General features: G+C 53.2%; 1 protein-coding gene across 2 annotated transcripts in view; it reads right to left on the bottom strand.

Moving 5' to 3' along the window:
• The window catches only part of PCSK6 (proprotein convertase subtilisin/kexin type 6), a 37,145-nt gene that overhangs the window by 15,866 nt on the left and 6,938 nt on the right, over nucleotides 1-14,341 (bottom strand). For both annotated transcript variants that reach the window (XR_012630494.1, XM_074881129.1), the window contains exons 2-7: nucleotides 14,096-14,200; nucleotides 9,614-9,724; nucleotides 8,822-8,965; nucleotides 8,165-8,241; nucleotides 7,381-7,469; nucleotides 3,897-4,069 (exon numbers count right to left, since the gene is read on the bottom strand). Coding sequence is in view for 1 of the 2 variants with exons in the window: in XM_074881129.1 (XP_074737230.1) it covers nucleotides 3,897-4,069; nucleotides 7,381-7,469; nucleotides 8,165-8,241; nucleotides 8,822-8,965; nucleotides 9,614-9,724; nucleotides 14,096-14,200 (699 nt within the window). In the remaining variant the exon portion in view is untranslated. The remainder of the gene's footprint in view (nucleotides 1-3,896; nucleotides 4,070-7,380; nucleotides 7,470-8,164; nucleotides 8,242-8,821; nucleotides 8,966-9,613; nucleotides 9,725-14,095; nucleotides 14,201-14,341) is intronic.

Genomic DNA, 14,341 nt, shown 5'->3' with positions numbered 1-14,341 from the left:
GGGCAGAGAGGGGACGGGGGTGAGAGGAGGGGTTTGTCCTGGGTGAGAGGCCATCTCAGCACGGGGAGGAGGGGGCAGTCCTCCCCAGCACTGGGATGCTGTCAGTTATCCTGATTTTTCCATCTGGACATAGTGTTTGGTTAGGGTGGAAGGACGGGTCCCATCCTGCCCAGTGCTAAGCCCCTGGATCAGCCCCTGCAAACATCCCCCTCAGCTCAGCCAGCCCCAGTTTTACAGGTAACGACTGCCTGTGAGGATGGGAGACCCTCCGGCGAGGGGGATTTTGGCATCTACCACGGGCTCTCCTGGGAGAAAACATCTGGTGTGCTCAGAGCCCCTGGACCAGGCGGTAACACCTGGCACGGTGCTTTCTGGGGTGCAGGGATAGCTCTGTGGGAGGAGCCGACAGGGAACCCCCCGAAACCCATGTCTCCATCGCCTTGAGCCAGCAAAGCCTGTCACAAACCCACCCAAATCACCAGAAACCTTCCCTCGGCCTATCTTTCAGGTTCCTTTTGTTTGTTTTTTATTTTTTAATCCTGGCCTTTTCTTCCCTCCCCATTGCTTGGCAGGAACATCTGATGGAGCCGTCCCCACTGGGTACAGCTGCGGGAGCCCACCAGGAATTGGGGGGGCGGGAGGGGTGTGCCAGCCACCCAGACCTCCCCGGAGCTGGGGGAAAATCCCGCCTGGCAGCAGCGGCCACGGTGCCAAGGGGCCCCTAACAAAGCCGACGGCGTGGGGGTGAACATCTCCATCCAAATCACTGCCAGGGTTTGCACCCCCAGGAATCACCCAGCCCCGTGGGGGTTTACAAACAGGGTGCTGCAGTCCCAAGGAAGGATTTTTAGTGACCCAAGGGGGTTCAGGGCAGGAAATGAAGTGGCTGGTTCACTTCCCTGCCCTGTAAGGCAGGGCTCTCCGGGGAGGGCGGCATGCTGCCGGGCTTGGCAGGCGATGGAAGCACACGGCGGCAGTGGAGCAGCCCCATCCTCCCCACGGCTACTCCTGCCACGGAGAGATTTCGGCGCTAGCCTGGGCAGATCTGGTGTTTACCTCCCTCCCACTGCTCTGCAGTGGCTTCCTCCACAAAAAATAATAATCATAATAATCATAATAATAATAATAAAAAAAAAGCAGCTTTGCTCCAGAGGAATTCACTGGGATTTATTGTGGGTTTTAAGCACTGGGGGGAGAGGGATGGTTTATTACCTGTCTCGCCCTCCTCCTGGAGCAGAGGCTCTCTGAGCTGACCCTGCCTCTGGATACACAGGCTAAGTCAGGCTCTTTCCTTACTTTATGAAAGTTTTCATTATCTGGGCTGCCTCCCAGCCAAACTGGGTGGGTATTTCCCTAGCAAAGATTTAATAGACCTGTCTGGAGCTCTGCAAGAAAAAGCGTAATTGCAAAGGGAATTATTGCCCTGCCCCACGTCACGGAGAGCTCAACCCAGCTTGCCAGCCCAAGTCTGCTACTGGCACCTCCAGTCCTGCTTTCCAGGGTTTCCTGGATCTCCAAGGCAGCAGCATCCCAGACCATGTGCTCGGCACATGCAGTGATCATTCAGCTCTCCAACACAAAAATCCACCCATCTCCAAGGACCAGCCCTGCTGCATGCAACCCAGGCTTTCCTAAATCACTAATCAGAGGAGTAAAACCAGGCACCGATTGCCAAAGGCGTGTGGAGACATAGCAAAGATTTCAACTGGGATCAGCAGACAAGGGGCCCAGACCTCCCCTGCATCCCGCACCCTGAGCATTGCAGCTGTGGGTGCTGAGAAAGGCTGCTCAGTCCTGGTCCAAACCCACGTCCCCAGGATGCCTGGGCAGGGCTGTGCTGGAGGCAAGTGGGTTCGGAGCCAGCACGTCTGCACGAAGACATGAACAGGCACATAAATGACACTACAGCAATGCACATCTAACACCTGACAACGTTTCCTGGCAGTGAGAGCTCACCACGTATTGCAACTCCTTCAGATTGGAAAAAAACCATTCTTTTCCTTTGCTCTCAAACAAGCAACTACCAAGATTTCCACAAGCAGACCCCAAACACCCAACTTCTTCATTTGCCATCCTCCTAAACCAACGCCATCCCAGCAAGGGGCTCCTGGCCACTATAAAATCTGGATCCAGGCATCATTTAAACCAGAAAATCCCTCCCTGGCCAATGCTGGGGATGATCCTGCTCACCCCCCGCAGTGCATCAGTGGGATGCGGGATGCACAGCATCTCCCCACTTCTGCAGTGTTGCCAGGGCTTGGGTGTTTGCCCAACAGTACTTCATGAAAGCCCAGGATAAATATCCCCTCGTTAGCTCGGGAACTAATAAGGTGTGGCTGGAAGAGCGAGAAAGAAGATGATAAATTACCCCAACGCAGTCCTATCACTAATAGATAAAGGTTATTTTAATGTTTCCATTAAAAACTCAATTTTAAGGATTTATAACTCAGTTACAGCTGTTTGCTTGGGCTAAAGGTGGTGGCTAACGATCTGCTTGCAGCTTTCCTCGTTATTTAAGGAGAAGTTGGCAATTAAGAGCTGTGCATGAAGGATAGTGGGTGCCACAAACACGGGTGGCAGTGGGGGGACAGGGACAGGGGTGGCAGGGTCTGATGTCCCCTGGAAGACAGAAACAAGTATCTGAAACAGCGAAGCTGTGCTGGGCAAGTACCCTGCTGCTGCCCATTTGCTCCCGCATGGAAAAATAAGGTCTAAAAAGCAGCTTGTTCGCCTGTATTTACACGGCATGAACTCCCCGGCACTTCAATGGATTCCTCGGCAGGCTCACTGCCCCGGCAGGAAATCAAGTAAATAGTGGGAAAAACACTCCACCCTATTTTTAGATAACAGGCAGGCTGCGTCGCCCCGGCCCGTGGCTGCCCCGAATCCCGGCGTGCTGCGAGAAGAGGCAGCAGAGGCAGGAGCGGAGGCAGGGAGCAAAGCTGGGGTTGGGGGTTCAAAGCCCAGCCTGGGGCTGTCGGTGGCAAAACCCCAACCCCAACTTTGCCGAAGCACCCAGGGGACACCCACTGCAGAGCCCCGAGCCGCCACGACACTTACCCGTGGCGCCTGCTGAGCTGCCAAGAAAGGTCTTTTGCCTGATGCGTTTAGCCAATATCGGTCATTTTTTAAAAGCGCCCCAAAAGAGAAGAGGCGCAAGAAGGCCAAGGCATCCCCAGCAGGGATTGACAGCTGTCAATCATGCATGATGCCAGCTGAACCCTCTCACTGGAGGACTTCAGAGACAATAATCTGAATTTTTCCTGTGCCCCCATGGCCAGACCCTGTGGCAGCACCCACCCCAGTCACGACACAGCCACTCATTCTGGGTGGAAAACCAGGGAAATGCTTAATGTGATGGAGGCCTCCAGGACAGGATACTGGGGGCCTGGGGAGGGTGAAGAAGAGGGGAAGGAGATGCCGGGGGGGGTGGCTGCTCCTCTCTGCACTGGCACCGGGGGGGACATTTTGAGGTGTAAAGTCAACCCCTCAAGAACTGCTTTGGGTTTCTCAGCCCGGCAGAGCTTCGCAACTCAACCTGGGGCCTGACTGCTCTGCCGGAGCTCTGCCCGGCGCCCGGCGCTGCCGGATGCTCCCGCCGGGGCCAGCCGTGCCGAGGAGTCCCACCGGCGCTGCGCCATCGCCGGGCACCTCCCGCCGTCACCGCCCTCAGCCGCAAAATCCACTGGAGCTCTTAGGGACGCCGGGGAAAACTAGGAAAAATTAGAGATGATTCGCCCCCCCCGTCCCCGCCCCAGCCCTAGCGTCGGCATTGCCTTGGGGGGCCGAGCCGCCCGTCCCCGCGCCAGACCCCAGGCCGGTCGTGGCCCCGGCACGCGTTCCCCATGGGGCAGGAGGAGGAGGGCGAGTGCGTCTGGGTGCTGCGGGATCCACACCTTTTTAATGCCATGCTCAAAAGCCTGTTTGGCCAATAGACCAGGTCCATCAACTGTCTTCCCATCATCATCTGGCCCCCAGCTCGCGCTGTAAATGTCAATGTAATCGGGTCTGATGCCAAGCGACTTCGCTTCAACAACATCTGTTACATCGCCATCTAACATACGAATGCCTAAAAGCACAAAAACATCAGACATTAGGGCTTAATGGCTTGGATGAAAGTGCGAGGATTGCAATCAAAGGGCTTTGTTAACTGCACGGCTCAGGCGCGCCTGGAATAGCTTCAACCCGTGGCCCCACGCGCTAACGAGCCCGGCAGCGGGATGCTGGGGAGCTATTTTGGAAAGTTTGCTGTGTTGCAGCTTCATGACAAGTGATGGAGGGGGGGGGTTAAAATTCACTTCCCCTCCATCAGCAAGGATTGGGCGGTGGGAGCGGTGCTGCACTTCCCAGCGGCAAAATCCCCCCACTAAAAATCTGGTTTTCCCCCGTTTTAATTAATTAGCTAAATCATTTCTCCACCTGGAGGATATCGGTGTTTCCTGAACACTCACGCCCCCCCTGCTTTGGGCACACCAGCGGGACAAAGCCTCTCCCCGCGAGTGGGGACAACTGTGACCATCCTCAAACCCCGTCACTGCCCAACTGATGCCAGTGGTGCCCGGGATGGGGAGAAGCCCCAGGAGAAGCCCCAGGCTGTGGTCTGCGTGGCCAAAATCAGAGCCAGGACCCCAACCCATGGTGGGATGATGCTGCCGCCTGGGATAACCTAACTCTCTTCCATCCGGGAATGCCAGCAGGCACCAGCCACAGCAGTTTGCAGGTAGAGCCCATCAGCTCTCACTGGGAAAGCTGCACATCTCCAGCATCAAACTGCTGGAATATGAGGGTTACAACCCCCACCACTCCCCCTCACCCTTTCCCTGCTGGATTGCCCCCTCTGCACAGAGGGCAGAGGGTGCCAGGCACCTCAAAGGGCTGCCCAGAAACAGCCTTTGCAGGAAAAGAGATGCTGGAAATTTCAGCATCATATTTTGCCAGCCAGGGAGAGTCTGATTTATAAAATGCATTTCCCCTTCCACAGTATTTTTTCTTAAAGCAAACAAATGCAGGCAGATGTCCTTACAGCTGCAGCTGCGCTCTGGACACCAGTCAACTCAAATATCTCTTTTCAACACTGTCCCCTACCAGCCAAAAACAAGCTTAGAAACATAAAATGAGCGAGCAGAGCAGCTCACAAAAACTTCCGCTCTTTGTCGTGTAGGAAGGGGCAAGAAGCTGAGCCTGGTGTCTGAGTTGTGCTTGGTTGCAGTGCCGCAAGCAAAACCAGCCGAGAGATGGTTTTCTGTGCTTGCTAAATGTGGGCATGTTCATCAACAAGCCCAAAGTCAGCCCAAAGTTAGCTCAAAGTCAGCTCAAAGTCAACCCAAAGCCAACCTAAATTTAGCTCAAAGTCAGCCCAAAACAGCCCAAAGACAGCTCAAAGCCAACCCGGAGTCAGCCCAAAGCCAACTCAAAACCAGCCCAAAGCCAACTCAAACCCAAACCAAAGCCAGCCTAAAGCCAGCCCAGAGACAACCACTCACGATGTGGGAACCCCCTGGTTAAATAAAGGGGGGCAGGAGGGAGCGGGGAAGGATGCTGCAAAATAAATGAGCTCTTTGCCACACGGGGAGCAATACCGGCCTCCAAAGTGGGTGCTTGAGGAGAGGGGAGAGGAGGAGGAGGAATGGCAGGAGCCCTTTTTGTTTCTTGAGAAGCAATGTATTTTGCCCAGAGCAAATGAAAAGCAACGCAAGAGCGCTGAAGAGCAGCCGGCAAAATTAGATGGTAGCTCTCAGAGTGTGACAAATAGGCTTCCCCAACAACTCATGCTCATTAATCGCTGCTTTATTTGCGTAATCCATCTAAAATCACTCTCACTGCAGCTATAGCGTATTTTCCTCCACGATCCCAAACTTGATATGGCTACAGACTTTATTTTTCCCCTTTGCCTGTTCACATTGTGGGAAGCCCACAGCCCCCCAGCCCTCTGCCAGGTGCCTTGTCTCACTCAACACCTCCCCAGCACACCCCCAAGGCAAGGCACTCGTTAAAGGAAGCAAATTAAAATGAGACCCATAGGTCGTTATAAAGTCAACAAGTAAACTCGTCTCCATGGCTGCTGCAGAAAAATGGGCTTGGAAAGGAACATGAAGGCAATGGCCTGATCCTGCAGGGTGCAAAACTGCCTTAAACCCCGCCGAGAGCTTTGCCTTGCTCTGCTGCTGCTCGGTGTGTGCTTGGAGATGGATTTTTAGAGGCAAGAAGCCTCTAAGAAGCATGAAGCCACCCCACAAGCACCAGGGGATGGGAGGGGATGGAGGGACGTGCCACAGCCTTTACAGCCCCTGTCACTCCCCCATTCACCCTCCACAGGGTTATTTTTTCCCTTGGGGGATTTTTCCAACACAGGGAACTGCTGATGGTGCTTGGCCAGGAGCAGGACTCCCTGAAGACACAACCCTAACGAAAGCTGCTTCTTGCACAGCCAGGATGAACACGCTGAGAGAAGAAATTAAGCCCTGAATCCACCCATGGGTGCTTGGGGCCGTGCTCCTGACGGTGACGTCGCCCAGTGTGGGGTGGTAGGAGGGGTTGCAGCAAAAGCCCCTCTCCCCATCCAGTCCTGCCAGGGACGGAGCTAAAAACCCATGTGAGGACCTGGCTCCAGGTATTTGTTCCCTACACGATCTCACCGGCCATGCAGATGGGATACCACACTCCCACCCCACCAACAGTTGCTATACCAGACTGGGCTGGCCAGACCAGCCCCGGCTCAACCCAGGCTCCAAAACCAGCTAGGCCAATGCAAATGAGCTCTGTGATACTAATTACCACCAGGCTCCCATTTGGTGATAAATATTCATTTGCTTCCCGCGCACCATGTTATTTGAGGGACCGGGCAAAGATCCTCCCACCCCACACAGCCCCAGCCCCCCATCTCCTTGGTGCTTTCCCCACAAGGATATTTTGGGGGTCCTCCCAGGTCCCCCCCCAGGCAGCTCACCTGCAGATGTTAACCTCACAAATGAGCAATTTCAGCTCTGAAGCTAAACCGGCGCCACCAACCATAGCAAATGCAGCCACCACAAGAAGGTCAGACCCCTGAGATCAGCTGTGAACTTTTTGGGGTGAAACTACCACATCCTCTATCCACACGCATCCTCACGGTGAGGATGCAGCCCAAGCAGCATGCTTCCGCCCCAAAATATATGGAGCAGGAGTCCCCTGCACCACCCCATGTCACCCATCCTCCTCCAGGCTCCCTCAGGGCTCCCTGCAGCCGGAGCACCAAGGAGAAGATTCTCTCCTGGCAATATCTGGGGGAACAGCACCCCACCACCCACCCACCCCGGGAGCCCAGCGGCACGACCAGGGTGGCCGCGGTCCCTTGGGGGGACGGCGAAGGGCAGGGGAGCCGCAGGCAGGCGCCAGCCTCACCTCCGATGCGCGCGTTGTAGGCGATGCCCACGATGCAGTATGAGTTGTTCGCCGCCGCCGCCACTTCCCCCGCGCAGCGAGTGCCGTGCCTGCAAAGAGAAACCCCCCACGAGCTGATGTCCCATAGCAAAGGATCCCCCCCAGCCACCCAGCACCCAGAAACTGGCCCCGAGGCCAGAGCAGTGGAAGAAAGTGCCCCAAGAGCTGGAGAGCCCTTATCCAAAACCCACAGCAAGGGCTGGGGGACACAGGAAACTAATGCAGAAAGCAATTTGCTGTTTGCATTTTTGCACCTAGGTGCAATTTGCTCGTTGCTTTTTGCACCTCGATACAACTTGCTCTTTGCATTTTGTACCTACATGTAATTTGCTCTTTGCATCTAGCACCTAGATGCAATTTGCTCTTTGCTTTTTGCACCTAAATGCAATTTGCTCTTTGCATACCCATTTCCTTTCCACAGGTGCCACCACGTGCCCGTCCCTCTTTAACTGAAGCCCAGAAAGTGTGTCCAAGTTTTGCCATCTAAACCACCCAGCTCGACTCACGTGGTTTAATCCCTGACCACTGCAAGGAACTCCCCCACCCTGTGCCTTCATTCGATGGCGTGATGCTTCGTTAGCAATTAGCGTGGTTGCCACAGGCTGGATTGGTATTAAATGCAATGACTCTGTGCAAAGCCCATAACACAGCATCCTCTACACCCCAGGGGGTACCCCCAGTCCCAGGGACCCCCACACACCCCGGCCACGCAGACACCGGCTCCACGGCAATTAGCACCACGTACTTATTCTCATTGCTGGCATCGTAGCGCGGAGTCGGGTCGTGGTCATTCCCGTTGACGTCGTAGCTTGCAAGAGGGTCCTGAAAACATGTTGCCACCATTAGATTTGATTTACCAGCACAGCGTGGGACAAAGCGGCCTCGGCAGCGGCGCAGTCCTGCTTCACCTGCAGCTGACGCGGTGGCTGACAGAACCAAGCTGAGCAGAAAATGTCATTTTCCCCTTATTTTCTAACTATTTGCTCAGGATATATAGTTCTGGGCTGCAGCTCTGCGTGCTTCCCGGGGGAAACATCCCGCTACCTCAGGGACAACTCCTTCTTACCCCAAAACCTGCTGGGTCCCCCCCACTGTGGCCGTCTGGGGTTTGAGCTGGGGCTGAGCGGGTTCATGCAGGTTTTTGGCTCTGCCCTGGTGAGCTGGAGGGAGGTGGCCACTTCCCAGGCAGCTGCAAAAAGGGAGTTTCCCCCAAACCCTCTTGTCTAAAAACTTTGTTTCCTTCTTAAAAACATCCTGAGCATTTTTTAAAAAATCCTTTTCTTCTAATCTGCCAATACACAGACTTAAGCTGTGTTTATACACTGAAATTCTCCATAAATCAATTCACCATGAGGACCAGTCCCAGCCCGTCCATCCCCAGCCCATCCAGCCCCCAGCTCACATAATTTTGCAGGAGGTCAGGGTGGTTCCTCTCTATGCCGTCATCGAGGATGGTGACCACCACGTTTTTGCCGGTGTAGCCCCTCTGCCAGGCTGCCAGGACATTCATCTCCGACCTGCAGCGACTGCTTTTATCACCGCAGTGCTATGGAGGGGGAAACACAGCTGCAAAAGGGCTGCATCCCCATTTCAGCCCAAGTAAGCGAGCAGCCAGGCTGGGAGCCCATTTAATCAACCAGAAAATATATTTACATCCCACGCCCTGCCATATAACTCCTAGATTTGTTATAACTTTACTCCACTGATCAAAGCCATCCAGCAGCAGTTAATCCAGGCAATGCTATCTCCCTATTATTCTTTTCCTCTTCCATTTCAAATACTGCGGGCTCTTCGGTTTTGAAGTGCTCATTTCCTTTCTGCGCTTAATTTTCAATGAATTTCCCTGTCAAATACAGATCAATGAGGCAGGCAGGAGAAAAAATGATATTGTAAATAGATGGTTGCAGCTTTTGGATGGGTAAAATGCATCAGCGCTGCAGCCGCGCTGCTCCCGAGCCTTCACTGCGCAGACCATAACGAGGGGCTGCTAATGATGGTGCAACACTTCAAACTAGACTCTCCCATGTATTAATTTACAATTTTAAAATCCTGCTGCCAAGCACATTTGCTGATATTAAGGTGTTTCATTATTGGCCGGGCTAAGCAAAGACTGATGATGCATTCGATTAAAAATAAATTAACTCCCCTGTAAAGCAGCGGGCTCCTTGTGGGGTGGCGGTGGGGAGATACCCACCAGGTACCACATGTTGGGCCACACTGGGTCGTTGAAGGGCAGGGCATGTGGCTCGCCTCGGACTTGCCTCTTCACCCGCCGCTTCACCTCCTGCTGCTGCAGCCAGTCCACCTGCAAGCAGAGCCATGGGTCAGCATCGCCTGTGGGCATCACCCGCTGATAATGGGATGAAGGATGCAGAGACAGTGCAAACCGCAGCCTGGACCCATCCCAGCATCACCCCACACTCTGGCAAACCCCCATCTCCTCTGCCAGAGCTGCTGCGGAGATAGCAGCTCCGTTTTGGGGGAGAAAGGATGGATGGACAGACAGACAGGCAAGTTCAGCTCTTTGTGGTCTCTGAGCCAGGGACCAGATTCCTCTCCCGGTGCAGCAAAACACTTGAGCATAAATAATGTCGCCTCCAAACGCATGCCTAAACCCCCCTGGCTTAGCGAAGCACTGAAGCACGCGCTGAAGTCTCACTGGAGGCGAGCCACATATTTCTGTGTTTAGTCAAAGTGTTGGAGAAGACTCAGGTGCTTGGCTTAATTTTGGGGCTTATCCTTCCCCGCCGGCCAGAAGGCAGCAGCAGCAGCTCAGCCCTGAGACTTTATCACGTGGTTCCACGGCTGCTCATCCTTCAAGCTCCTCTCCTCCTGATAAAATAATAAAATTGGGGGCTTTACCCAAGTGCAACACACATTTCCCAAAGATATGGGATGACTACACATGGCCATGGCAGGTCTCGGGGGATGTGGCTGGCTCCGGAGAGATGTTTTGGTACTGGCTGCGGGCGAGGTGGCCTCAGGGCCGACCGCTCTGACATTTGTTTGCTTTTCAGTGGGGCATGACATGCAAAGAGATCAAATGGGAAATGAGCCGGAAAAGGCCGGGATTGGGAAACGCCAGTGTTTGCCCACGCCACTGCGGCAGGAGCTGCCTAAGGTGTCAGTTTGGGAGCAGCCACATCCCATCCCTGGGAAGCATTTTCCCCCCCTAGACCCTTGATTGCCCACAAAAGGGGCTCTCCTGCCTTCAGCATGGAGATGAAACCTGGGTTTATTGAAAACAGGTTTTAAAAATAATTTATATGCCAAATCTTTACATGTGCTCATGCTGGGGGGAGAAGGGAGGCACCAGCTGACGAGCTGAGAGGGCTCTGCAGCACATCCCTCCTCACCAGACACTTTCTTCCCAATGGCTCAGGGTCTTTTGGGAACAGCAGAGCTGCTCATGGGGTTGTCTCTATTCTTGTGTCTAAGTCTGTAACAAAAAGAATAAAAATCCAAAATGCAAGTTTTTGTTGGGCTCATTTATGTGAAACTGTCAGCTGAACCGAGTTCTTCTTGCATGGTTTATAGTTCCCTGACTTGGATGGAGGTGGATGGGGAGCTGTGCATATCAGAAACCTGACAGTTTCCAGCCTAGAGCTTTGTTTTTAAACATATATATTTTAAAGAAAAAAACTGTTGAAAGGAAAAAATATATATATTTCATAGAAAAATTGAGTTTCCACGCTGCCTTGGCTGACAACAGCATGCTGCTTTGCTTATACGAGGATGGATTTAAGCATTGGAAGCAAAAATACAACTTAATGGTCTAGTTAATAAAAAAAAAAAAAAACGTTAGAGGACATGGCCCGAATACACAACTTTTCTCCTTAAAGCAGAACTCCTTGGCAGTGTTACCATGGGTCTCGCTGCCCAAGCCACAGCTATCGCTCTTCCCTGCAGCTTTGCTAGATGCAGGAATGATGGGAAGATGTGGGATTTCACGGGCTTTTGCCAGGAGCTGCGGTGCCTTGCAGGGACATCTTCACTTTAAACATGCTCCTGATCGACCCCAGCGCTGCCAGCCGGGAGTAGATGGGGAACTCTTGTGTGGACACAGAGAAATCAGCAGTTTAACAGCATCGATTTCCAGGGGGGGTTGCTAAATCGATGTGGCTGGCGTGGGAAGACAACAGGCAAGCAGGAAGGAGCCTGGGGCATCCCTGTAATGCTCCCACAACTTGTGAAACTTGGATCGACTTCCATCACTCATCCGGGGTGGGGGAAAAGCTTCTCGGAAATTTAAAAATCAAAAAAAAAAAAAAAGTCTTTTTGCTACTAGAAAAGGCCAAACTGTTACAACACAGTCCTGAGCCTGGGGGGTCCCAGCTCCACCCCTGCAAATCCTAGTTAGCAATAATGAGGTGACCCTGAGTGGCACCAAATGACCCTGCAAGGAGACACAGGTATCACCAAGCCAAACCCTTCGTCCCTGCTGGAAACAGAGGGGCAGCTTTTGATTTCCTCCTTACTCTGAGATTTTCAGTGGGTGATGCCCGGATCCAGCTGCCCAGGTAGCTTCACCAAGCACAACAACCAGCACAGGCGAGGATTCAACTCCCTTTGCAGCTCCAGAAAAGCAATAGCTTGACTTACTCCAGCGGATGTACAGGAATTAAAGCAGAGATCCAGGACAAACAAGATGGCTCCAGCATATGTTTGCCATAAAACACAGCAGAAATCATTTCGGTGGGGTTGATTTTGCTACAGTGCATGGCCAGAGGCACAGGGACTGAGGCTGTGACATCCTCTGATGAGGATTAAGAGACTGAAGCAGTGAGGCTGAAGGCTCAAACACTGCGAGGACCAACAGGAGCATCCCAGCGAGCGGAAAAGTTTATGGTGACAAGAGCTGTAAGTGAAGCCTGTAAGAGGGGTGGTGCAGCATGGTGTGACCTCACTCTGCATCCCACTGCCCCTGCACGTCTCTTACTCTCACCACCACAACCTGCCCCCCAAACTGCTAGATTTTCTACATCTCTCCACCCTTTCCATCACCTGCCATGTTGCTTGGCTCATATCAGCCCCAAACGGAGCAGACACTGGCTGCGGGGATCTCTTGGGGCAAGAGGGGAACTCGGCAGCAGCGTGGTCCCACGGGGACCAGGACCCCGGTCTCCCCATCCCCGGCCACCCGCGTCCTCGGGATGGAGGGCTTGGCCATGGTCCTCTTGCCAGGACCTGGCCCCTGTGCCACCGACCCCCGGGGCAGAGCAAACCCCAACTGGAAACAATAGCCCCTGGAAGGCACGAACCACCCAACATCTGCAAATGATTGGATTTGCTGGTTCTTCGGGATTTCTGCAAGATTTGTTTCCATTTTCCCTATTCCAGCTAGCGTTTCCTTGTGCCTCGAGGTGATGTTTTCCTGCGTTGCGCATGCTAAGCTGGTGCCATCCAAATGCCAAGACATTCCCAAAACGATTTGCAAATATGCATGGGAGATGGGGAGAAACAACACCTGCCAAGAGGTCTTGAACTCGGAGTGATAAGGAAGGATTAAGAGAACAGGAGCTAATTGCTGTAGCTTGCAGTCCATAGAGCAAGGTAAGGTAAATGTTAATAAGACTAAAAGTCAATTGATTTGGTTTGCATTATAACTAGACTCATTTAAATGGAGGTATTTCAATTGCAGAGCTGAATTCATCATTTGCTGGGATGCCTGTGCACCTCCCCAAGGGTGAACAGCTTTAATTAGAGTTCAGCACACTTCCAGGGCACCAAAACTCCCCTTGCTGAGGTTTTCCCCGCCGGCAACACACTCAGAAATGGGCTACAGACCCTGTCCAAATATTTAACAGCAAATCTCTCTGGAAAGCTGGCTGGCTGGGGAAAGCAGGGTGGCTGTGTGGGTCTGGATAGAGGCAGGTGGGATGTGTTGTGCTGAGTGGGCTGGAAATGTCTCAGGGAAGAGCATCCCAAGGGAGGCTGGGAGCACCCCAAGGGTGGCCAGGCATTGGTGCAAGCACCAGCAGCTCACTGCAGCATGGGTACTTTCACTGCAATGGCTTTTTCTGCATTTATTTCTCTCCAAAAACCAGACCCTCCCCACCCACACATTAATGCTTCTCCTGCTCTGCAGAAGTAGCATCTCGCAGGGTTCAGGCACCGGGTGGAGCTGAGGAAGCAGAAAAGCCGAAACAGGGCTGCAGCTCTTCCCCACCACCCCCAGCCCAGCTCACCCAGGTCCCGCCTGTTGCTCCTTGCCTTCTCCCCCCCCCCCCATTACTTTTCTCAATTCAGCTGTGCTGAAAATCCCTTTGGATCCTTGCTCTAGGAAAAAGCAATGCAGAGCTATTGCCAAGGATTTCACACATAGCAACCACTGAGGCAGCAAGTGTTGTGGCAACTGGATCAACACCCTGAGCATGCAACAGTCTTTCTATCCTGGAAGACTTTTTTCCCCCTTTTTTTTCCTCACGACTTTCAGGCAGATGTTAGCATTTAGTCACTTCTAAGTATTTTTCACCACCAATCGATGTACCCATGTCCAGTGAGTCACCCAGTGCATGCACAGGGCTGCGGTTCAAAGATAACATGTCGTCGCAAGATGCTTGGGCTCACGCTATAACCTAGACCAAGCTAAGAGGCTTCTCTGGGGGGAAGCAGGGACCCCTATCCCACCAGCCCCCACAGAGGCTGGGGGACCCCAGGCTGCCTGGCCCCATACCTTGGGGTCCATGCGGAGGAAGTTGTGCGGTCCCCGGCTGCTCAGTGTTGAGCGCTTAAACGTCCTGCTGTGGTGAAAGTGGTAGTAGTTTTCCAAGCTCCCGATCTGCAAAAAGAGAGGGGATTTTTTTAAAAAAAATGAAGTTTTCCCATGGTCACCCTCCATTTTAGTGCTGGCAGCATCCCTTCATGCATCGGTGCAGCTGTGCCTGGCACCACAAACCCCTTCAAGGAGGAGATGCAGGAT

This window comes from Strix uralensis, chromosome 11, assembly GCF_047716275.1.
Source record: "Strix uralensis isolate ZFMK-TIS-50842 chromosome 11, bStrUra1, whole genome shotgun sequence".
Taxonomy (NCBI): Eukaryota; Metazoa; Chordata; class Aves; order Strigiformes; family Strigidae; genus Strix; species Strix uralensis.
Note: the sequence above shows the minus strand (reverse complement) of the source record. Positions and strands in the feature narration are given on the sequence as shown.